The 24,660-nt window shown below is 40.0% G+C and overlaps 1 protein-coding gene across 2 annotated transcripts in view; it reads left to right on the forward strand.

Annotated features, from left to right (window-relative positions):
* CDS1 (CDP-diacylglycerol synthase 1) overlaps nt 1–24,660 on the forward strand; it is a 64,152-nt gene that overhangs the window by 12,646 nt on the left and 26,846 nt on the right. For both annotated transcript variants that reach the window (XM_038400844.2, XM_038400846.2), the window contains exons 2-5: nt 14,915–15,042; nt 18,227–18,323; nt 24,214–24,311; nt 24,509–24,648. In XM_038400844.2, coding sequence (XP_038256772.1) covers nt 14,915–15,042; nt 18,227–18,323; nt 24,214–24,311; nt 24,509–24,648 — 463 coding nt within the window. The remainder of the gene's footprint in view (nt 1–14,914; nt 15,043–18,226; nt 18,324–24,213; nt 24,312–24,508; nt 24,649–24,660) is intronic.

A 24,660-nucleotide genomic window follows, 5' to 3' on the forward strand; every position in this document is an offset into this window, starting at 1 on the left:
CATGGGAGACCAGAACTGCACACAGTATTCTAGGTGAGGTCTCACCGGTGCCTTGTATAATGGTACTAAAACCTCCTTATCCCTACTGGAAATGCCTCTCCTGATGCATCCCAAAACCGCATTAGCTTTTTTCACAGCCATATCACATTGGCAGCTCAGTCATCCTATGATCAACCAATACTCCAAGGTCCTTCTCCTCTTCCGTTACTTCTAATTGATGCGTCCCCAACTTATAACTAAAATCCTTGTTATTAATCCCTAAATGCATAACCTTACACTTTTCACTATTAAATTTCATCCTATTACTATGACTCCAGTTTACAAGGTCATCCAGATCCTCCTGTATAATATCCCGATCCTTCTCCGAATTGGCAATACCTCCCAGCTTTGTATCATCTGCAAACTTTATTAGCACACTCCCACTTTTTGTGCCAAGGTCAGTAATAAAAAGATTAAATAAGATTGGTCCCAAAACCGATCCCTGAGGAACTCCACTGGTAACCTCCCTCCAACCTGACAGTTCGCCTTTCAGTAGGACCCGTTGCAGTCTCCCCTTTAACCAATTCCTTATCCACCTTTTGATGTTCATATTGATCCCCATCTTCTCCAATTTAACTAATAATTCCCCATGTGGCATGGTATCAAGTGCCTTACTGAAATCTAGGTAAATTAGATCCACTGCATTTTCTTTATCTAAAAAATCTGTTACCTTTTCAAAAAAGGAGATTAGGTTGGTTTGGCACAATCTACCTTTTGTAAAGCCATGTTGTATTTTATCCCATTTACCATTGACTTCAATATCCTTAACTAATTTCTCCTTCAGAATTTTTTCCAGGACCTTGCATACTACAGATGTCAAACTAACTGGCCTGTAGTTACCCGGATCACTTTTTTTCCCTTTCTTAAAAAGAGGAACTATATTAGCAATTCTCCAATCATTCGGTACTACTCCTGAGTTTACAGATTCATTAAAAATTCTTGCTAATGGGCTTGCAATTTCAGGTGCCAATTCCTTTAATATTCTTGGATGAAGATTATCTGGGCCCCCTGATTTAGTCCCATTAAGCTGTTTGAGTTTCGCTTCTACCTCAGATATGGTAATATCTACCTCCATATCCTCATTCCCATTTGTCATGCTACCATTATCCCTAAGATCCTCTTTAGCCTTATTAAAGACTGAGGCAAAGTATTTGTTTAGATATTGGGCCATGCCTAGATTATCTTTAACCTCCACTCCATCCTCAGTGTTAAGTGACCCCACTTCTTCTTTCTTAGTTTTCTTCTTATTTATATGGCTATAGAACCTTTTACTATTGGTTTTAATTCCCTTTGCAAGGTCCAACTCTATATACTCATCATTCCTTCAAGATTTTAGAACTAGTAATCTCATTCTCTCTCATGTAGCTTTTATTCATAGATTAGAAGAAGAAAAATAAGCTTTCCTGTTTGTTTGTTTTTATTTTTTTTGATGCCCAGTTTCTTAACTGTGAATACACTAATCATGAACTGAGATAGTTGAATAAACTGAAATGAAGTAAATATTCTCTCTGCACCTGAGAAGAGGCTACTGCTGGCAAAAGCTGGTTTAGTACTTCAACAGCCTCTAATTCTAGATACTTAGTGAGTGACACATTAAGTTAATGGAACTTTCTTTAAAACTTGGTAGCAAACGTACTGCTTAGTATTATTTTATATTTATTTTTAACAATTTTAATTAAAAGTGCAGGCCTTAACAAAGGTTAACAATTTTAAATTTAGTTTTGTTTTTAAAAAATAACCTGTATTTAATTTAAACATACTCATTTTTTTTAAATCTACACTGTTCTCGAGACTGTACTGCTGTAGTTACACAGCTATTTTTAGCAAGCTAGTACAAGTATGCTTACAGATTATGCAGTCACACCTCTTGATTGCAGTGCAGACACTCTTAGAGAGGAGTCGTTTTGGCAGTTGACTCCCTTTTAAGGAGGTCTGGGTTCTATAACAGGAGTCTAAAACTACACTCCATAATGAAAGAGTGGATTAAAAAGTAGAAATATCTACCACCAATAATCCTGACCAAATTGTAGTGACTTCAGACCACAGTTCTTTTAATTCAAAAATGGCAACCTGCATACCTTACAAACTTAGTTTTTCTATTCTTCTTTGCCAGGACCCCTTCAATTGTCCTGACCTTCACAACTTCTATTTTACAGCCTGGAACTGCAATCTCAGCCTTTTTAATACATGAATACTGCTAGGAACTGGGTTAACTTTCTATTAAAATCTCAAAAACCACCCTTGATCTGCACATACGAGAGTGTGGCATGCTTGTTTACTTGGTACATAGATCTGTGCCTAAATTAATTTCAGATAGCTTATTAGTGACCATCTCAAGGTAGGGTAAGCACCCATCCTGAAATGGTGTGAGACGGTCCTGAAATACAGAGTTCAAGTCCCAGTCCTGAGATGAATGACTCTGGGACAGTTTCAGAGTAGCAGCCGTGTTAGTCTGTATTCGCAAAAAGAAAAGGAGTACTTGTGGCACCTTAGAGACTAACAAATTTATTAGAGCATAAGCTTTCGTGAGCTACCGCTCACTTCATCGGATGCATTTGGTGGAATACTAGGCAGCTCTCCAACACCACTTTCTACAAGCCATTACCCTCTGATCCCACTGAGAGTTACCAAAAGAAACTACAGCATTTGCTCAAGAAACTCCCTGAAAAAGCACAAGAACAAATCTGCACAGACACACCCCTAGAACCCCGACCTGGGGTATTCTATCTGCTACCCAAGATCCATAAACCTGGAAATCCTGGACGCCCCATCATCTCAGGCATTGGCACCCTGACAGCAGGATTGTCTGGCTATGTAGACTCCCTCCTCAGGCCCTTCGTTACCAGCACTCCCAGCTATCTTCGAGACACCACTGACTTCCTGAGAAAACTACAGTCCATTGGTGATCTTCCTAAAAACACCATCCTAGCCACTATGGATGTAGAAGCCCTCTACACCAACATTCCACACAAAGATGGACTACAAGCCGTCAGGAACAGTATCCCCGATATTGTCACGGCTAACCTAGTGGCTGGACTTTGTCCTCACCCATAACTATTTCACATTTGGGGACAATGTATACCTTCAAATCAGCGTCACTGCGATGGGTACCTGCATGGCCCCACAGTATGCCAACATTTTTATGGCTGACTTAGAACAATGCTTCCTCAGCTCTCGTCCCCTAATGCCCCTACTCTACTTGCGCTACATTGATGACATCTTCATCATCTGGACCCATGGAAAAGAAGCTCTTGAGGAATTCCACCATGATTTCAACAATTTCCATCCCACCATCAACCTCAGCCTGGACCAGTCCACACAAGAGATCCACTTCCTGGACACTACGGTGCTAATAAGCGATGGTCACATAACCACCACCCTATATCGGAAACCTACTGACCGCTATTCCTACCTACATGCCTCTAGCTTTCATCCAGATCATACCACTCGATCCATTGTCTACAGCCAAGCGCTACGATATAACCGCATTTGCTCCAACCCCTCAGACAGAGACAAACACCTACAAGATCTCTATCATGCATTCCTACAACTACAATACCCACCTGCTGAAGTGAAGAAACAGATTGACAGAGCCAGAAGAGTACCCAGAAGTCACCTACTACAGGACAGGCCCAACAAAGAAAACAACAGAACGCCACTAGCCATCACCTTCAGCCCCCAACTAAAACCTCTCCAATGCATCATCAAGGATCTACAACCTATCCTGAAGGACGAGCCATCACTCTCACAGATCTTGGGAAACAAACCAGTCCTTGCTTACAGACAGCCCCCCAATGTGAAGCAAATACTCACCAGCAACCACACACCAGAACCACTAACCCAGGAACCTATCCTTGCAACAAAGCCCGTTGCCAACTCTGTCTACATATCTATTCAGGGGATACCATCATAGGGCCTAATCACATCAGCCACACAATCAGAGGCTCGTTCACCTGCGCATCTACCAATGTGATATATGCCATCATGTGCCAGCAATGCCCCTCTGCCATGTACATTGGCCAAACTGGACAGTCTCTACGCAAAAGAATGAATGGACACAAATCAGACGTCAAGAATTATAACATTCAAAAACCAGTTGGAGAACACTTCAATCTCTCTGGTCACTCGATCACAGACCTAAGAGTGGCTATCCTTCAACAAAAAAGCTTCAAAAACAGACTGCAACGAGAGACTGCTGAATTGGAATTAATTTGCAAACTGGATACAATTAACTTAGGCTTGAATAGAGACTGGGAATGGATGAGTCATTACACAAAGTAAAACTATTTCCCCATGGTATTTCTCCCCCCCATCCCACCCCCCACTGTTCCTCTGATATTCTTGTTAACTGCTGGAATTAGCCTACCTTGCTTGTCACCATGAAAGGTTTTCCTCCTTTCCCCCCCCTGCTGCTGGTGATGGCTTATCTTAAGTGATCACTCTCCTTACAGTGTGTATGATAAACCCATTGTTTCATGCTCTCTGTGTGTGTGTATATAAATCTCTCCTCTGTTTTTTCCACCAAATGCATCCGATGAAGTGAGCTGTAGCTCACGAAAGCTTATGCTCTAATAAATTTGTTAGTCTCTAAGGTGCCACAAGTACTCCTTTTCTTTCTGGGACAGTATTTATGCCGGAATCGCTGAAGTGCTGCTCTGCACGTGCCTGAGGCTCAGGAGTGGTGCCAACTTCTTCCTCGTCCGAGAAAGGGAGAGTGTGAGGTGGGCCTTGACCCCCTTTTGCCATGAAGTCCTGCTTCCTGCTCATCCTCTTCCCTCCCAAGGCCTTGCCCCCGGCCAGGCCAGAAACGGGAGATGGACAGTAGTAAGAGCTGCCCGGGGTGTCCCCTGCTGTGGGGAGCAGGGACACGGGCTACCCCCTGCCTAGGGCAGATGAAGTGTCTGGGGCTCCCCCAATGGCTCGGGCTCCCTGGGCAGGTCTTACAATGGCCTGGTCAGGGTCTCGGGGGAAGAGGAGGTCAGGAAGCAGGGACTCGGGGGAGGAGTGGGGCAGGGCAACAGAGTGGGCAGGGCTCCTGTATGTGTCCCTGCTTTTGCCTTTTGAAAATGTGGTCACCCTATCTTACGGGAACAATGAAATTAGTGGGAGCTTGGGTCTTCAGCGCCTCTGAAAATCAGACCACTTCTATTTAACAACCCCCCCCTTTTTTAAAGGGGATATGAGGGCAGCAGTAGACATGAAACACAGCTGCAGGCATGTGAAGAGGATTTTGTTCAGGATGGAAGCATGGACATTTGGAGTTGTCTATGAACTTTCATAGAGACTTTCTAATCTTCACTGATCTGCCAGATGACTGCTCCATGTACTAAGTCATCACTCTTACTAAACTTTCTCATTCTCGTGTCAGAACAACCATTTCCTGTATAAAATGCTCATTCTTCTCCCTTTGGTTTCCATATTTTCAGTGGCATTGGTATCATCTAGTTCAGCTGGAATGCAGCACCTGAGATCGCCACACATATGGGTTTGTGCTAAAACTAGAAAAAGCCTCCTTTTAACAAGGCATTCCAGTTAACACAGCCATTTTCTCAGACATATTTTCAAGATGCAGGTGACAGTTAGTAAGCTATTAACAGATCTTCAGATTTGTCTCCTAAAATGATTGAGGGATAATGGATTCATGACTGAAGGTTATCCTGGGATAAATTATTCATGGAGATACTGCCAAGGTGGTTCTTGCAAGTTTGGGACTGCTTTTGGAAATCTATAGCCGGGGAGTTGAGATCATCACTAAGAGGGCTGCAAATGAGAAACCATGGTATGGGGCATGTCATATAATGTGAAGGGTATAGGGCCTGGCCGTAATTAGAAACTTAACCAGATTTGTCTTCTACGTTTGTGCCCTATTGAATAAATTATTCCCCCCCATAAAGGACAGAAAGGGCTCTTTCTTCAGAAGTCCTCAGTTCCTACAAAATACACAATTGACATTTTTAATGGCTTTTTTTTTTTTTAAACCCAGAGTTATAATATGGTTATGGAAGCTATTCCTCCCTAAGAAACTTACTGTATGTCATTTGGCTCAAAGTGCTATTTTCACTGATCAGGTCAACAGCATGAGAAATGGAGGGATTTTAAGGTTTGCAGTTGGGACACAAGCAAGTGATAGAAGTCTCTTAAAAAAGGGAAAGAGAGAAATCTTTCCCTGTCTGTTGTCTTAGCTCAGGGATGGCCAACCTGAGCCTGAGAAGGAGCCATAATTTACCAATGCTCATTTCCAAAGAGCCACAGTAATACGTCCGCAGCCCCCGCATCAGCCCCCACCCTCTGCTCCCAGAGCCTCCCACCACTCCCAGCCCCACCAATTGGTGCCTCCCCCTCCCTCCCTGCACCTCCCGCTCAGCTGTTTTGTGGCATGCAGGAGGCTGGGGGGGGGGAGAGGAGCAAGGGCACGGCAGGCTTAGGGGAAGCAGCCTTGGGGGAAGGGGTGGAGTGGCTTACGACTGTGAGTGCCAGCCTCAGGGCAGATTGTCAAGAAGCAGAGCACAGACTTCAGACAAGTTGTGAGTTCTCTAAATAGGTTTCACCAGCCAAGTATCAAGTGTGAACTTCTTATGCACTTAACTTATGTAACGGCCTTAACATGGAGTCACAGACAGTCCTCTTGGGCACTCCAGTCTATCTTGCCACCCAGGCAAGCTTGCTTTTGTAATAGATGGTCCCTTGCACCAAAAATCGTAATATTCAGGTTACTCCCAGTCCCAAAGGACCAGTCACTTACCCCAGGTTAATTGTACCTTAGACCTCTCAGCAAAACCCTGCTTGTAGCTAATCCTATATTAAACTAACTAAAAGTTTATTAACTAGGAAAAAAAGTAATAGTTATTTACAAGGTTAAAGCAGGTAAATGTACACATACAAATGAGTTACAGTCTTAGGTTTCAAGCAGTAAAAGAAGCTGCTATAATGTACAAGCTCTGTATGTCACTTTATGCTAACCTGAGCTAAATAGCTTGAGGATTCCTTCCTTACACATAGAAATATTGCCTTCTCCATTTTCCAAGGAGCATAGTGATCAGTTTTTCTTGACAGGGATTTTTATCTCCTTCCCCCAGAGCTCAAGCTGATGAGATGGGGGTTTGTGCACTCTCCACTTCATGAGTGTTTTGGGGGAGCAATCAACAAAGTCTTTTGTCCATCAGTGTTCCACAAGGGTTTGTCTGATGTTTATAGGCCTTCTTTTGTTGGACAGGAGATGACACCTTTTTTTGTAAACTAGTATTTCACACTTGATAATGCTTCTCTCCTAACAGTGAAGGTTTATGGTTTTAGACTAAACATTTTTATAGTTACAAAGCAAACACTTTAATATTACCTTATAACATAGGATACAGATATTATAAGCGAGATTAATGCATGTAGCAACTTACAAGCATTTCATAAAGTCTAAACACATTCTTGTAGCTTAACATTTGTTTTAACAATATGAAACACACAGGTGAATCAGACTGGTTTCTAGCTGTGCTTTTGTCAGAGTTCAGTGAGGTCAAGGGGCCTTTGCATGAGCTGGCACGTGTTCTGCCAGCATCACAGCCTCTGTGCTTAATACTTCAGAAAGCCAAGCTTACTGTATCAATAAACTCAAAATAATGTCAGCTAAACAGTAGGTTTGAGTACTTTTGAAAGAAAAGGCAGGCTAGCACAAGCTCATATCCAAGTTTCCCTTTCAAAAAATGGAAGTAAATTGCCACTTTTCTCCAAGTACTGCTATTGCAAACAGACTTTATGTAGGAGCAGGGTGAAAAAAACTGGGGGGATAAGAAACTTGAAGCAGTGGAACCACAGACTGCAAGACTACTTGATCAAAGTAGCTACTTTCTTGGCTGAACAACCCTAGCTACCTGTTTTACCAAAAGTAGTGTAATTCTCTTTATAGAACCTCTGATGTATTGGGTCCAACATTTGGAACTGAGTCCTCTAAATTCCTGAAAACAAGAGCATGGCTTGATCTAGTAAACTAGGTGTAGGATGCATACCGTATAGTTAGTGTTTGCTTGTAAAACACCATGGATACCTGTAGTGTTAGATAATACAGAAAAAATTACCTTTCTGGAGGAGTTTACATTCTTAAATTAGATTTCATTTATCATATTTGTGAGTATCTTATTTTTATTTCATGCCTATATTGAAAAATACATCTTGCTTCCTCTTTATGATGCTGAGATTCTCATATGTTAACTTTATTTACCTTCTTGAATACTGTACTTCTCTCGAGTCTCTATCTACCTTATCCATTAATGGTGTCTTTCAGAGTTTTACTCTTCTTTTCCCAGCATTGTGTTTAACCTTTTTAAAAATTAATTTAAAAAACTCTTTACCTAGCAAATGTGAATTTTGGCTTATGTGTTTTTGCTGCAACAGTTAATTGTCTTGCTGCAGAAGCCTTAAGAAAAATGGGTCCTTGAAGATCTAGATTTCTTCACTTTTTCAATGACTTAAATGACGTGTTGCCTGGTTTAAAGAGCTGAAGACAGAGAACATCAAACTTATGAGAGAGATGAGGTGGGTGAGGTAATATCTTTTATTGGACCAACTTCTGTTGATGAAAGAGACACATTTTGAGCTCCGCAAAGCTCTTCTTCAGGTCATGTAATTTTAGTCTTCACAAATTCTGGCAATACTTGTCTTTATTGCTATTCTGTTGTAAGGGATGGAGTTCAGACATAACTCACAGTCCAATCTAATATTAGGGGGTGGTTCCGCTATCTGGTATCAACACAGACATCTGTTTCCCTTTTTCAAAAGTGATAGACACTTAGAAGCCTACATTTCTGTGAAACTCAGTAGTACTTAGGCTTCTACATGACCTTTGATAAAGGGACTTAACAAAGCAGCATAGATCAAAACACACTATAGAACTCTTAGTGCGTGACAACAGGGTCCATATAGACACTTAGGTCATCTCTACACCACAGAGCTAAGTTGACTTAAGTTGCGTCAGTAATCATAAAGTATTGTAATTACATTGCTTGTGCATGTTCACACAACACTCTTTTTGTGTTGGCAGAGCGCGCCCACAGTTGGTGCGCTAGCAGTGCACCATAGGTAGCTATCTCACTGTGCAAATTGTCAACTTCTGCCACTAGGGCTTCTGGGAATGGACCCCAGTGCATCATGGGGGCAGGCTCACTGCCCCATGATGCAGTTTTCTCCATCCCATCATTCTATGGGCTTCTGACTACATTTCGTGCTATTTTTCAACTGCCCCGTAAACTTTGCGCCCGCCATCTGTGCCTGAAAGCATGGATCCTGCACTGCTCTCCAGTCTTGTGATCAGCATTATGAACACACTACAGGATCAGCCATATTATTTCATGAGCTGCGAATCTGGAAATGAATCTGTGGTGCTTGCCCTGCTGTGTGCCATGGAAAGAAATAATTCAAGATTAATGTTGGCATTCATGAAGCAGCTGCACACAGTGCACTGTTGCTATTGGGCTCGGGAAACGAGCACTGTGTGGTGGGATTGGGTCGTGATGCAGGTATGGGATGACAAGCAGTGGCTGCAGAACTTTTGGATGCACAAAGCTGCTTTCCTGGAACTGTGTGCTGAGCTCGCCCCTGCATTGTGGCGCAAGGATACCAGAATGAGAGCTGTCCTCATGGTGGAAAAATGAGTGGCGATTGCTGTGTGGAAGGTGGCAACTCCAGACTGCTACTGGTCAGTTGGGAATCAGTTTGGAGTTGGGAAGTCCACCGTAGGGGTTGCGGTGATGCAAGTGTTCAGGGGCCATTAATTGCCTCCTGCTCTGAAGGACTGTGACTCTGGGCAATGTGCAGGAAATAGTGGATGGCTTTGCAGCAATGGGATTCCTTAACTGCAGCAGGGTGATAGATGGTACGAATATCCAAGTTTTGGCCCCAGACATCTTTGCGATGGAGTATATCAACAGAAAGAGTTACTTTTCTGTGGTATTGCAGGCACTGGTGGATCACTGGGGTCGTTTCACTGATATCAATGGGGGGCTAGTCAGGGAAGGCGCATATGGCATGCATCTTCAGGAACACTAGCCTATACAGAAATCTGGATGCAGGGACTTTCTTTCCAGACCAAAAGATTCCAGTAGGGGATGTGGAAGTGCCCATAGTGATCCTGAGAGACCCAGAATACCCTTTACTCCAATTGCTCATGAAGCCTTATACCAGAAACCTTGATAGCAGCAAGGAGTGCTTCAACAACAGGCGCAGAATGACTATAGAATGTGATTTTGGCAGATTAAAAGGTCACTGGTTCTGCCTTTTTGGCAGGTTAGACTTCAGTGAAGAAAATATTCCCATGGTCATAGCAGCCTGCTGTACTCTTTCCCCCTTGGCTTCAAAAATGTTATGCAAAATTTTCCAAGGTGTGGCGTGTTAAGGTGGATTGCCTGGTGGCTGATTTTGAGCACTCGGACACAGAGGGGCTCAGCTGGGGGCATTTTAAGGGTTTGAAGAAGCATTTTGACAATGAGCCCTAGAAATGTCTTTCAGTAATGAATTCAGGCAGGCACTGTTTATTTGCCATCTTGAATGACCCTTGTACAAATTGCTGCCTGATCCTTAATCATAGTCTGCATATGTGCTGATTTATCACTGTGTATGAATTTCTGCTGCACCCACTATGAATAGGACACACATTAAAGAATGATATTTCTGAGACTATATTTTTATTAAAGAGAAATGCACGATTTCCATTTCCGTTTCCTATAAGGGACGTGACACTGAGCAGCACTCTCTCAAATGAGGCTCCCACAGCTGTGTGTAAATCCAGCTGTTGTTATGGAACTGGTCCTTGCACTGGTGAAGTGCAAGGGGTACTGCGACGCCTGGGAACATGTCACAAATGTTTATGGGGAGTTTGGCAAGGGCATGGAAGGCAGTTCTGTATGGGCTGCGGGGGGAGTTGAGCACACGTGTTCCAACTGCAGTGCAGTCAGGGACCTGAGCGTCTCTGTTTGGTCCTCCATGAGCTTTATCATCCACTCATGCTCCTCTGTTATTCACTCCTGCCCTTGTCTCGTCTCCTCTCCTGGCTATGCTTTCTGAGTTTTTCATTTATTGTCTCTCCATGCTCTGTGCTTGCTACCTGCATGATCAGATTATTGCAGCACTTCTCAAAACATGTCCTCCTTACCCCTCATTCACCTCCTTATCTGACTGAGATGCTCTGCTGGTGTGTAGGAGCTGGCCATCAAGGGCACATCTGCAGAAGCTAAAAAAAAAAAAAAGGAAAAGAAAAGAAAATCAGTATTGTTAGTGCACTCTGGCTTGAATCATAGAGGGTGCTTGTAACTTTTTTCTTGCTTTCCCTTGGCAGGCACGCAGCATGGTGAGAGCATTAACATGGTGAGTTCAGCCTGGGGGGAAGGTGCAAGAATGGGACAAGGGATCTGGGTGGTTTCAGAAGGGGATCACTACAAGCAGGGTCACTATTCTGAATACTGGCACCATTTTCCACAGGCAGGGGTGATCGAAGCTGATACCTCTATTGAGGGTAACTGAAGATGTAAGGATGCATCTCCTGCATGTGAGTAGCTTCAGACCAGGTCCATAGGCTGCTCGTCTGTGTGCTGCTTTGGTTTCTACAGAAGTAATTGACGGTTGGCATGACAAAGTTTCCTACAATGGGAGAAGAAACAAAACAGCTTTGTCAAGGAACCTTTGTTAGAGGATTGCAGAGTATCTTCAGGAAAGCTTCCTAGAGATTTCTACGGAGGATTCCCAGGAGATCCTGGTGTGCATTAACAAACTTTTCTTCAGGACCCCCATTCTGTAGCTGCACGGGGGAATGAGGAACAGATGCAAACAGTACCTAGTGTTGGTAATTTCTATCCCTTTTCCCACGTGCACCATGTAACAAAATAAAGGACACTTGTACTTCATGTTACTGTGCAATATCAAAGCAAATTGACTACATACCGGAGCTCCCCTCTCCTGCTTCCAGTGCACCAGAGCTGGAGTACTGAGACTGGCTAGACCCCTCTGGAGTTAGAGATCCTGGCTCACCACGCCACTGGACAACCCTGTTACCTGTCCCATAACTTCCTCCAACTAAATCTCCTTGTCCACCACTTGGTTCTTGTGGTTGATTCTGCTCACTACTGCCTCCAATGTCCCTGAAGTATCCATGGGGCTCTTGGTGGTGGAGGTGGGGTCACTACTGAGGATGGCATGTAGAAGCCGCATGTTTTCAGTGCTTCACCAGAACAGATGGTTGGCCTTCCTTGCCTTCTGGTACACCTGCCTCAGGTTCTTGATCTCAGCATGGCACTGCTGCTTGTTCCTTTCATGCCCCTTCTCCTGTATGCCATGAGCAAAATTCCTACGGCTGGATCGGAGCTGCGACTGCACAGCCTCCTTTACCCACAGACTCAACAGATCCAATAAACTCCGGTGTACTCCAAGTGGGAGTGCGTTTGCTGCGGAAAGCAAGAGTGGTCACTGGGAAGATGCTATGTGAATTCTCCATACTGAGCAAACTGGAAATAGAATTTCAAAATTCTTGGGGCTTTAAAGGGGAGGGGTGCTGCCTGTGTATCTGGCTGCAGGGCAGCGGAGTTGAAACTGTGGACCAGAGTGGTCACGATGGGCATTTGGGGATACCTCCTAGAGGCCACTGAGAGCAATATAAAAAAGTGCAGTGTCTACGTTGCTCTAACTTGGTCACATAAAGGTCTATGCCACTCGTTGACGTGTTTTTATTATGTTGGCATAGCAGGAGAGTTTAATTGGCTAGAGGAGCATTGCAATACGTACACACCCACTGTTTTTGTCGACAAAAGTTTTGATTTTTGTTGACAAAACTGCGTAGTGTGTGCAAGGCCTTAGTGCACAGCAAGATAATGTGACGTAGATTTACACTCCAATTTGCCGTGGATTAAGTGTTCATATAGAATCATAGAATATCAGGGTTGGAAGGGACCTCAGGAGGTCATCTAGTCCAAGCCCCTGCTCAAAGCAGGACCAATCCCCAATTTTTGCCCCAGATCCCTGGGGATCCATGGAAGCTGTAGAGATGGATAAATGAATAACTAAATTGCTATTTGATGAAATGTACATAAGCAGTGATCACTGCAGTTAAAATATTGCCTAAAGCTAGGCAAGCCTGTTAACCTTCAACATAAATTTTAGGACTGACTTGCTAACCTATTATAGAATACTGTAAAATGGAGAACCCCTCGGAAAATTTTGAGAATGTAACCACTTTACACATCGCTGTGAAAGAATCCATATAAGTCTTATAGATTAAAGAACTTGCTTTGGTTATACTTTTTCTCCACAATAAAGCTAGTAACTCCTCATGTAAGAACTACTCTGTTCTGCGGCCTTGGGGTATAGAAAAACATAAACATTGTTCACAAACATGAAGTAAAACAAACTAAAATCCAATAAAGAATTATTCATTAGAAAAGGGCTAAACACAAACTGAACAAACATTTGCCAAACATCACTCTGTTATACACTCTTTTGTCTGACCCTTTGTCTAATCTACTTAGATTACTAGCTGTTAGGCACTACCAAAATATAAATAAGAAACCTAGTGCAGGTAAGGTGGGTGAGTACATCTTTTATTGGATCCGTTTCTCTTAGTGAGAGAGACAAGCTTTCAAGCTTACACAGAGCTCTTCTGGGACTGACATGGCTATGTAACACTGCTTACAAATCTAGTGCATGCGTTTAGCAGATAGGGCAAATAATACAATCTTAGTTAATATAACATCACTGGTGAGAGTGGCATGGCAAGGGAACCACCTATTGAGCGGGTAAAGGGTGATGAGGGCTGGTGCTTCGGTTAACTACCACCCTCTCTTTGTAGGGTGGGGAAGGGAAAGGATGGGAAGTTCCTAAGCGAGAGTGCAGTTAGAACGGAATGGGAAGCCAGATAGGACATTGAAGATCTGTGTAAACTGTTCTCCCTCCCTGCAACTCTGATTTCTCAGCTTTTCCTTTCTTCTGCACCACTGAAAAACCTGTCATTGCTAGCATGTGGTTTTTAAACTAAGGTGTTTTTAAGAAATATTTTGGGGTAAGATTGAGGGATCAGAAGGCAATGGGACAAAGGAGGGTGGGAAAGATTGGTGGAGTTATGAGGTGGGGGAGCGAAGGGAAAATGAAGAGATGGATGGGGCAGTTAGAAGGTTGGGATGAGAGTGGAGTTTAAAAAAAAAAGGGGTAGCTAAACTGAACTAGTTTGATCCCTCTGTTTATGGCATTGGAACAAACCCTAGTTGGCAAAATAGAATCAAAATTGTGTGTAGTTCTTGTAAGTAGGTGACATGAGCGGACGAGGTCAGAAAGATAGCAGGTTCTGAATGTGTTATAGGAGGAAATGCTGAGCTAGAGACTGACCGTATGCCCTTTGTTTTTGCTGTTGAGGTGGGACTTGCTCCAGTGAAGTAAGGCACCTTGATCCTCAGAGCCTTGGGTAAAGATGTGGGTGTTCTTGTAGTATATAAATCCAAATAAATAAGCCACTGCTACTACTGATTCTTTTGGGAAGAATATTGTCTATAGAAAGCTACCCTGTCATCCTGTAAGAAGCTGATTATTGGTCACAGCTAGAGAGTTAGACTGCAAATTTTGCAGTCTATGTAGATGTGTCTGAGAAATTTATGGATACAGAGAGGGTGAGACTACTTGAAGGTAGCAGGTACCATCACAGCAAGTGAATAATTTACCTTCTTATGAACTGTATAAGCACATAGTCAATAAGCCAAGTTTCACTCTGCCTAAAAATCTATAGTTTTGCTGATCTGCCATTTACATTTTCTTAGAAGCAGGTATTTCCATGTCATCAGCCAAATGAATCTTTGAGACTAAGCATATACTACCTTCCGAAAGGTTAAACAATACTCTTTTATGTGCTTTGTCATAGGATGTAGTTTTGGGTGAAAGATGTGGCGATCTAGATCTCAGAAATGATTCAGATATTCCAGAAGTGCCCCTATCAACAGACAGCACTCCAGAAATTCTCAAGAAAGCTCTGTCCGGCTTGTCTTCCAGGTATGGTAAAATAAGATTCTTAACACATTTGGGATAAGAGTGTTGAGATAGCTGCTGACTAAACAATAATTATAGACAAAATTGGAGTCAGTTTTTTATTTAATGAGGGAACATTATGCCATAAAAATAAATAGTTGTTTTTTGGATTTAGTATTATGGTATCTGGACTATATTAATACTTGTGTAACAATTTTCATATAGCTACTGTGCTTTCAAAATATGCTACCCAAAAGTTGCCCAGCTGCACCTATTTTTAAATAACTAAGGTAGCTTTTAAGTTACGATATTTAACAATTATCTGCTGTTGCTCACTATTTCCTATCTTGGTACAACAGCACAAGCGTCAATAGTTATAAGGGCTGATGTTGCAAGACCTTTATTTATCTATTTATTTATGTATTTATTTATTTATGTATTTTAAATAAAAAGAGATTAGAAATAAGAAACTTTTGGTTTAATATGCCAACTAGGGTGGATTTGATTTATATTACGATTTAAATCACTAGTCAGGAAGACTCAATTTAATTATGGATTTTTTACATAAAAGTTCATTCTTGTTGGTTGGTATAACCTTAATACATATTCTTCACAACTCAGAGTTAGATGTAGCTTTCATTTTTAGAAGGTACACACTATACATTTTTAAAGTGATTTATTTTGAAAACTTTTCAGATTAGTTTTACAACTATATCAGAAAATGAATGATTGGTTATTTCATTTACCAAAGGTAATTGAAGCTGATTTTTATGAAGTCATTGGAGGTGAACTATCTCCAATTCAACAGGTTAATCATTAATATTTGGAGGATTTTTTTGCCATGCTGTATTAGGAGGAGAACATCACCAGATATAAAACAATTTAAATGTCTTTAACTAAAACAGCAACGTTATGTATTCTGGATTTTTTTTCTTCAACAGCAAACATAGAATATTTTAACAAAACAAGCATATGAATTTTTGAATTTAGTTAAACATTCAAGTTTTTTAAAATCAGGTTTGTTTTTGTTAAAATTGTTTTTAACTAAAATAGTTAAATGACATATTTATTTTAAAAAACAAAAATTAACTCTGTCAGCCAGGTCAACATGAGAAACTTAAAATATTGGCTTCTGCAGCTAACTCAGTCACCTTCATTTTCCTGTTTGTTCATAATCTGGAAAAGAAAAACAAGCTTTCCTGCTTTTTCAGGTCCCAAACGATTTCTCAATTTGGAATGAATTAGTCCAAAGGAAGAAAGTATTCTTTCTACATGGGCAGAAGAAGCTACTGCTGTTAAAAGTGAGATTATCACTTCAACAGTCTCTGAATCCAAGTGCCAATTTCTTTAAAACATCATCAGCAAACATATATTTCTTGGACGGTTCACCCTTAGCTTTGAAGTTTATTATAGTTGGCATTATGGAGGGATGATTGCTGGATGTCCATGTTATAGCCAACTCCTCTTCTTCGGCAGTTAAGGTTTGACCCTGGTACCGAGTATTGAGAATATTGGCAAGAAAATGAGCTGGAGATAGTGCTTGTCCCATTCATTTTTTTAATGCTTGTAATTTAACGCTGTCATTGCATATTTCTTTTTAAGATCTCACTCAGTTCCTTCCAAATTTCAGCAGCGTCAGCAATAAAACAGCTATTTCCCTGCATTCTGTGTGGTGTGGTGGTTTTGTGTTTTTTTTTTTTTTTTTTTGGTCCCATCCACCTTGAGGGAATTCTTAGGAAAACCTTCTTTTTTTTTTTTTTTTAAACTTTTGATAGCAATAAGGACATATCACTAAAATGAGCAAAGATGTCCTTTGCTGAGGTAAGTGCAGCAAAGGGTACTGAAATCTGTTGTAGTGCAATGGTTCTGCCTTTGTGTAAGTACCCATGGCAAATTCATTTAAGTAGCCTTACTGGGTACTCTTCACTTGCCAATAAATAAAATTCTTTAAAAGTAAATTACACATCTAACACAAACTTAAGTTCAAATTAGATTTTTAAAATTGACTAAGTTGACAGTGTCCCTTTAAGTTTAGTCATGTTTGTCTAGAAATTTTGTTACTTGTGCTACAAGATGCATGTAAGATTGTTATGAACAAGAGAGTAGAAAGAATTTTTTTTTTAATGTGCTTGCACTGGGTAAATAGTTTTTTTTTTTTTTTTGGTTTAACCTGTACAGCCAGTTTCCCCTGTTTTTCCTGTGGGTTTTTCATACCATAAGGAAAAGACAAATGCACTGGAAAATAGGATTATAGAACCACTGTTTTTTACAGGGATACTAGAGACTAGGTATAGTACTGGAAACTTTCGCTCATTGTTAAAAATAAGCTGGATTTCAGGTTGACAGTAGTCCTTTACTCTTAAAACAGGCTCCAAATTATTTTTAAACAAAATATGAATTTTTAATTAATGTTCTACAACTATCTAGTTTTTTAATCCAGTTGCTGAAGAATTCTATGAAAAGCAATCTTGATTTTTTTTTTCTTAGACCAGTCTGTTTGAATCCCTTTTAAGAAAAGAATCTTAAGTTTGGAGAAGAATGTTTACATGCTAACAGCAACTTTCCCCTTATGGACCAGATTGTGGCCAGATCCAGTATGGATGTGCAATAGGAGAAGGGTAGAAATAACCTACCCCATCTCCTCCCATATACATATATGTCAGGGCTGATATTGCAGTCCTAGTGCTTGTATGAGCACAGGATTGATCCCTTCTAGTACCTCTGTGTGTGGTGCTAGCCGCTCCACAAAAGGGGCAGGGATATTACCTCTGGTTCATTCTACATCACCCAGCAAGAGCTAGCTTCTGCAAAGAGGAGCATATGCAGCACCACTTCAGAGCTTGTAGCAGTAAGCATGCTACCCATGTTGCCACAATTTGTAAATTGCCTTGTTAATTGTTCAGTTACTAATGGAAATACTTACTATAAAAGATCTGTATTACTATGAAGAGACTGATTTCAGAGTAGCAGCCGTGTTAGTCTGTATTCGCAAAAAGAAAAGGAGTACTTGTGGCAATTTAGAGACTAACAAATTTATTTGAGCATAAGCTTTTGTGAGCTACAGCTTGAAGTGAGCTGTAGCTCACGAAAGCTTATGCTCAAATAAATTTGTTAGTCTCTAAGGTGCCACAGGTACTCCTTTTCTTTTTATGAAGAGACTGTTAACTGTACTGTTTTCTTTAATTATCCTAATATGTTTTCTTTGCAGATGGAAAAACTGGTGGATTCGTGGAATTTTAACGTTAGCTATGATATCATTATTTTTCCTGATCATATATCTTGGATCATTTATGCTGATGCTTCTTGTAAGTTTTCTAAACACATTTTCCTGTGTCAGACTTACCCTTTTTGTTCATCATAATACGTAAAATCATAGAATCATAGAATATCAGGGTTGGAAGGGACCTCAGGAGATCATCTAGTCCAACCCCCTGCTCAAAGCAGGACCAATCCCCAATTTTTGCCCCAAATCCCTAAATGGCCCCCTCAAGGATTGAACTCACAACCCTGGGTTTAGCAAGCCAATGCTCAAACCACTGAGCTATCCCTCCCCCAATGAAATGAATATGAAGGCAAATTATATAGAATTTTCAAATTGGTGAGCAATTTACCTTGTATTTAAGTGAATTAGTACTTGTGAAAGGTACGGGATTGACATTCACACATGGCTTTTAGGGACTGCTGGCTTTTTTGGTACTTCTATGTACTGTACATTTCAAGACTTCTGTAATTTAATGTAAATTAAAATAGTGACTCTAGTCCTTTTTGTTGTAGAGATCCTTGAAAATGGGACTGAAACTATTACAATAAATTTCCACTTCTAAAATGTATAGGTCATTCTCAGCCCTCCTTTAACATGATTTTCCATCTCCTCGTACAGAGTGGCCTGATTTTTAACAGTGATTGGATGTCCTATAGTAAGCTTGCCAGAGTTGACGATCCTAAAGAAAACATTAACTTTGAAATCTTACTTTAATGAACTGATTTTTGACACTGGCCCCTTGACACTGTCTCAGCTAGGATAGTTCAATAAAGTATTTATCTAGTTCACGTTTTTCTGTGAAGTGCTAAAATAATTAGATTTGTGGAAATGTATTTAACATCTCTTTTTAGGGTGTCATTATTAATAAACTGTTGGTTCAGTTCACTTCAGATTTTCTAGAAAAAATTCACTGTTGCCTCAGTAACATACTTTAGGTTATAGGGAAATCAATATTAGGATTATAACAAACTCAATTGCAACTTTATTTATGGTATGACTGCCATTGCTCCATATGCATACAGAGACCATGTTTTAAGGCATGTGTGCAAACAGGTAGGATTAAGGATACCTAAATTAGGTATTTCTGATTTCGGAGTGTTTTGACCTTATAACTCCACTAATACATTTTTTCTCCTTATAGCATATACACCCAGGGTATAATCAATGGATTGTATATTCATGCAGTTTTTGAAATAATTTTTTGTAGAGAGCTATATTCTTGGCCTTAATTAAGGCTGAGTTTTTGCTGCCTTAGCAGTGCAAATAGTCATACAAGCCATCCTAAAAGTTGCATTTGTGATTACCCTTTCTGTGCTGTGTAAGGGATGTGCAGATGGCAAAGGGCGGATCCTGGACTGTTACACAGTGGGTGGCTGTGGCTGGCATTGTCTAAAGCAGCTCCCTTAGTTTGTTCTAAATTATGCCGGGGAACATTTTGGCCCCAGGTCAGAGAAGTGAGAAGGTGGATTAAAACCACCTTTCCTCTTCGCTCTCCTCAACTGCACCAAGTTTGGACTTGGCTTAGCTGAGAGAGAATCCAACTGATAATGTTTTTCTCGTCTCCCATTGTATCATGCCCTCAGTCTGTTGCTCTGTTTTAACCATTCATATTATATTTCTTCATGTCCTTCTTTTGTCTTCTAGGCATCCAGCATCTTTTTAATTATTGTGCATAATATATTTTAGAGTAGATTTTACGTTCTCTTTCACCTTAGAGTGTCTTCTACCCTTCACTCCCTTTCATTTATTTTATGTCAGACATCCCTGAAATATTCTTCTATGGCTGCAAGAGCTGCTGTAAGTGCATCTGGACAACACCACTGTCACTTATAAACAGTTGTTACTAGTTTGGAGGGGACTTTGATAGCTGTGTATGAAAGGTTAGATATTAAAAGATGTTACCTGAAACTAAGGTCTATTCACCAGCAAGTGGTATCTCTTTAGTGCTTGAGATTTGAAGTCTTCTCTGTTGAGAATTGTGCTCACAGTTTAGTCCTCCTCTCAAAGCTGCCTTATTGTAAGGTTAAGTTTTGTTAACTGTTCTTCAGGAAACATGTAACTATGTCCATGGGTCATCTTTAAGGCTTTAACACAGTACATTGGGGTCTAAAAGCATGGGCCGCTACAGCTTGACCTAAAAGAACAGATCCATTAGCTTGCAGGCAATAGCAATCTCAAACTTTTATATATGGTACAGCTACTGAAGGTCTTCTAAGGGCACTGATGAGACAGACTGTTGGTGTATGTCAAGTAAGCACCTTTAGAAACTGAAGGAAGCTTTGATATTTCAGTGCAATTTCTGTTATTTGTATTTAGAAATTTCTTTTTTGTACCATGACTTCTTAGAATCCTAAAGGATTTGTATGTCGAGAGTGTCTGAAACCCTTTTCATAATGAACTACTTTAGATCAACATGTGGGATTTTCAGGCTCAGAGTTGGCTTACCTCAGCTTCTATTGAAAAATCAGAGATTTACTTGGGATGTCATGTAGGTAATTATGGCTGAGTAGAGTTGACACACTAGGAGAATGTACAATATGTCTTTCTGAGGAGGTGGGTGAGATTTTGATGTATGCAGATGTATAGTTTTACATTGTATTTTGGGTTTTACGGTGTTTTTTAAATGTATTGTCCCTTAGCAACCCTAACTGGTTTTTAGTGTGTCTGGATATCATTTTACTTGGAAGCTTGCTTTTCTTGTGTTTAGTAGCTTTTTTCTAACAACTGTTAGTTGCCAAACTTTCTAAAATGCAGAATGCATTGGATCAGTTTCTAAGGCAAGGTGGTTAAGTTAGTGTTTTCATTAATTCCCAACTTCCAATATCTTTCTCTTCTCCATTATCATTCAGGTAAAACTTTGCTCCAAGTACTGTGTACAAAGATAGTTTTTGAAAATAGCCCCTAAAAGATGAACCTTTTTGTTTTACTACACTCTCACCCATTATCTATTGCTTCAGGTCAGAGAGTTGTCCCTCAAGGAATTTTTTCATCTTTGTATAGCATTGTACAATTGATTAGGTGTGTGATGTGTTTTCACTTTCTTTTGAAGCATCAGGTGTGGCCTCCTGAGAGAGTTCTTTATATAGGCATGTTATGGCAGTCACCCCTAAAATAAACAAATACATTTTACTCTAGCTTTGAAACATGCTAGTCTTACTCCAAGTTGTATCAGTGTCCTATACAACCTTGCAATAAAGTAATAGACACTGAGTGCTTCTTTTCTGTCTTATCAGACTAAATTTAGGTTGAGCAGTCCTGCCACAAAACTCTTTGGAACATGTCTTTCAACCCCCCTCTCCCATCAAAGCTGCAGTTTTCTTTTAATCATCTTTTAGAAAACCTGGAAAATAAAAAAACAAAAGTTCCATGTATATCAGTTATAAATCCAAATATTCTAATATTTTTGCTCAGAAGAAATTTTCCACTTTACAGTGGAAGAAAACAAGTAACTCTCAATGGTTATCTATTAGTTTTTTGTGGGGGTCCGTGAGGAAGGTGTTTTTTTGGAATGTTTATAACAGAGCCTGGAGATGCATGCATTTGTATATGCATACTATGCTATACTATGGACTTTTGAGGAAATTAACCCAGGTGTTGACACCACTGGTATCCCAAGTGTAGACAGTGTTCCAGCAGCTTATGGCATTTTTAACACAGTACAGTTAAATCTGTTGAAAATCATATTTAATTTACCTGATAGTAAAAATGGGTCTGGTTGAAGGAGCTTTGTGTACTCTTACAGGCAAATGTTTAAAAGTGATATTTAATAGTTCAAATGACAACTTCCCTGTGTAAATATTCAGCTTTCAGATTATCTACAGTCTTTAACAGTATGTATGTGTTTCAGTTTTTTGTTATGATACAAACATTATTCATTAGAAAAAATTGGTAAATATAACTTTTCCAACCATGAGAAGTAATAGCCTGGTATATCATTTTGAACAATTGAAATGGGGTAATAATTGTACCCATTAATTCCTTTGAATTTGACCCTAAATAAATGTGTCTAGCTGCCCAGAAAAGACAGGGGGGTGGGGGAACCTATTTTGAAACCTCTACGGAAGGTGTGACATGTAGTGTGACCCATTGGAATGTTGTTTTATGAGTATTATCATATCCTATATTTACATCTTGTAGATATTTTTCCTCTAGTTTCTAGAAAAGTGGATCTGTAAATGCTGTAATTCATTCTTTTAATGAGTGGAGTTTCTTTCTTGTAATAACTACTTTGAGTGTAGTAGTATCTTTGCATATGTGTTGATTTTTTCCTTTGAGTGTTCTCACACTATGCTGGTAGGGTTATAATGAGGAAGGAAAAATAACTGATTATTTTGCCACATGGTTTGGTATATTTACCTTTTGAGACATGCATGACACAGGCTTAACTGTCAAACCTTGAAGCAAAAAGTAACCGTATGAACTTATTCCCATATTACACCACACAGCAGAAGTTTCAAGGCTCAGATCTTTTGACAATATTATAAAGTGTCTAGAGATACTACATTTGATTGACCACATATTCTAGCATCTGTTTTATAAAGAAAAATGTCTCATGCAGTGGAAAGGCCGACAATTTTATTTCCAACAGAGGAGGAGAGAAATGTTTAAATCTTGACAGAGGTTGTGACGTAAAAGATTTACCTGCTTAGTAGGGCTTAAAGTGCATGGAGGGTTTGTGAGGAGTGGTATCTAAATATTTAAAAGTTTAGAGGGTAAACATTGAGGTCCTGTGAAAAAGCAACATGTTAGTTAACATGTTTTTAACTATCATGATGTTAAATACAATGTTAAAGATGACAACAAACGTTAGCCATGACCAGCTAACACACTTTAAACAAGTGTTGTCTACACTAAGACATAATTGTTTAACGTTGTGTTAGTTAAAATGTCATATTTGTGTTACCAATTTATGCTTTTGCCAAGTGTAAACAAAGGTGTATGTTTACACATTAAGGAAGACAGCGCTGATCTGTTCAGCTTATAATGTTCTCTTAGTAGCCAGAAAGTCTTAGAAATGTAGGGTATGTCTACATTGCACAAATGTCTACACTGCACATATAGGCTCTTCCCTGATTTTAGCCTTAGCCTCTCTGCTGTCTACATAGAAAAAATTCTGGGTATTTAGGGCTAGCTTATCTGGCTGGGGGTATGGGTTACAATGGGGTTCCACTTTAACTCTGGCTGGAGCTCTCCTACTTTGCAATGAGGACACAGGCTAAATCACTCAAGTACTGATAGTCCTCCAGTGTCTTCCTATGATTCTTCCTATAGGACAGAGAAGGTCACCTGCAACTGATGCAATTGACTGGGAAAAACAGTGACCCTAGGGGTCTCTGCATAAAGAAGATATGCCCCCAGACACACATGGGTAGATGCAGAGACAGTGAGGACACAGATGTAATTCTGGTAGGGCTTTGCAATGGGGATGCTAGCATGTGAGCTAGGCTAACCTATGTTAACTGTGTAGTATAGACACAGATGTCCAACTCCTATTGCTATTCAGTGGGAAATGGGCACCTGATTTTTCTCTGAGCCTTTGAAAATCTCCCCTTTAAATGCGAAATTTAAATTTGGTTAAAAAAAAAAAAAGTTGAAAACCCTATTCATCAAGGAAGGCTTCTTGCTTGCCATTTGTGAGTGCATTTATCAAACCTTTTTCTAAAAAAAACCTTTTCCCTTACAACTTTGATAGCCTCAGTAGGTTTCATGGCGAAACAACTAAAATCAGTCCCCAGTGTTTCATTTTATAGAATGCCTCATTTTTTATTTGTTCAAAACAGAATGTTTGTTTCATCCTGTAATTGCTTTTGAAATGATCTAAACTGCTTATGCAATGACTGTGCAACAGATATTTTTAATGCAGGTATTATCATCTGTTAGTGCCTTTGGAGAACTGTGCACCCAGATAATTCTTCTTTCTATCTTAATTTCAGGTCTTGAGCATTCAAGTAAAGTGTTTCCATGAAATCATTACTATAGGCTACAGAGTCTATCATTCCTATGAATTACCATGGTTTAGATCCTTAAGCTGGTAAGTAACAAGTATGAATTTCGATCAGTGGAAGTATTGAAATTTTGTTTGTATTTAATTTGCCCATTAGCATCTGTTTTATTTGCCTCAGTTTGTACTTTTTTGATCATTTTTCTTTTGTTGAAAGAATCTAACAGTACAAGAGGTATTTTTAGTAGTCCAGAAAAAATAACCAGTGCCTGTTGTATATGTTATAGGTACTTTTTGTTGTGTGTGAACTATTTTTTCTATGGAGAGACAGTGGCAGATTACTTCGCTACTTTTGTTCAGAGAAGAGAGCAACTTCAATTCCTAATTCGCTACCACAGGTTTATATCTTTTACACTCTACTTGACAGGTGAGTTTTTGA

This window comes from Dermochelys coriacea, chromosome 4 (assembly GCF_009764565.3).
Source record: "Dermochelys coriacea isolate rDerCor1 chromosome 4, rDerCor1.pri.v4, whole genome shotgun sequence".
NCBI lineage: Eukaryota > Metazoa > Chordata > Testudines > Dermochelyidae > Dermochelys > Dermochelys coriacea.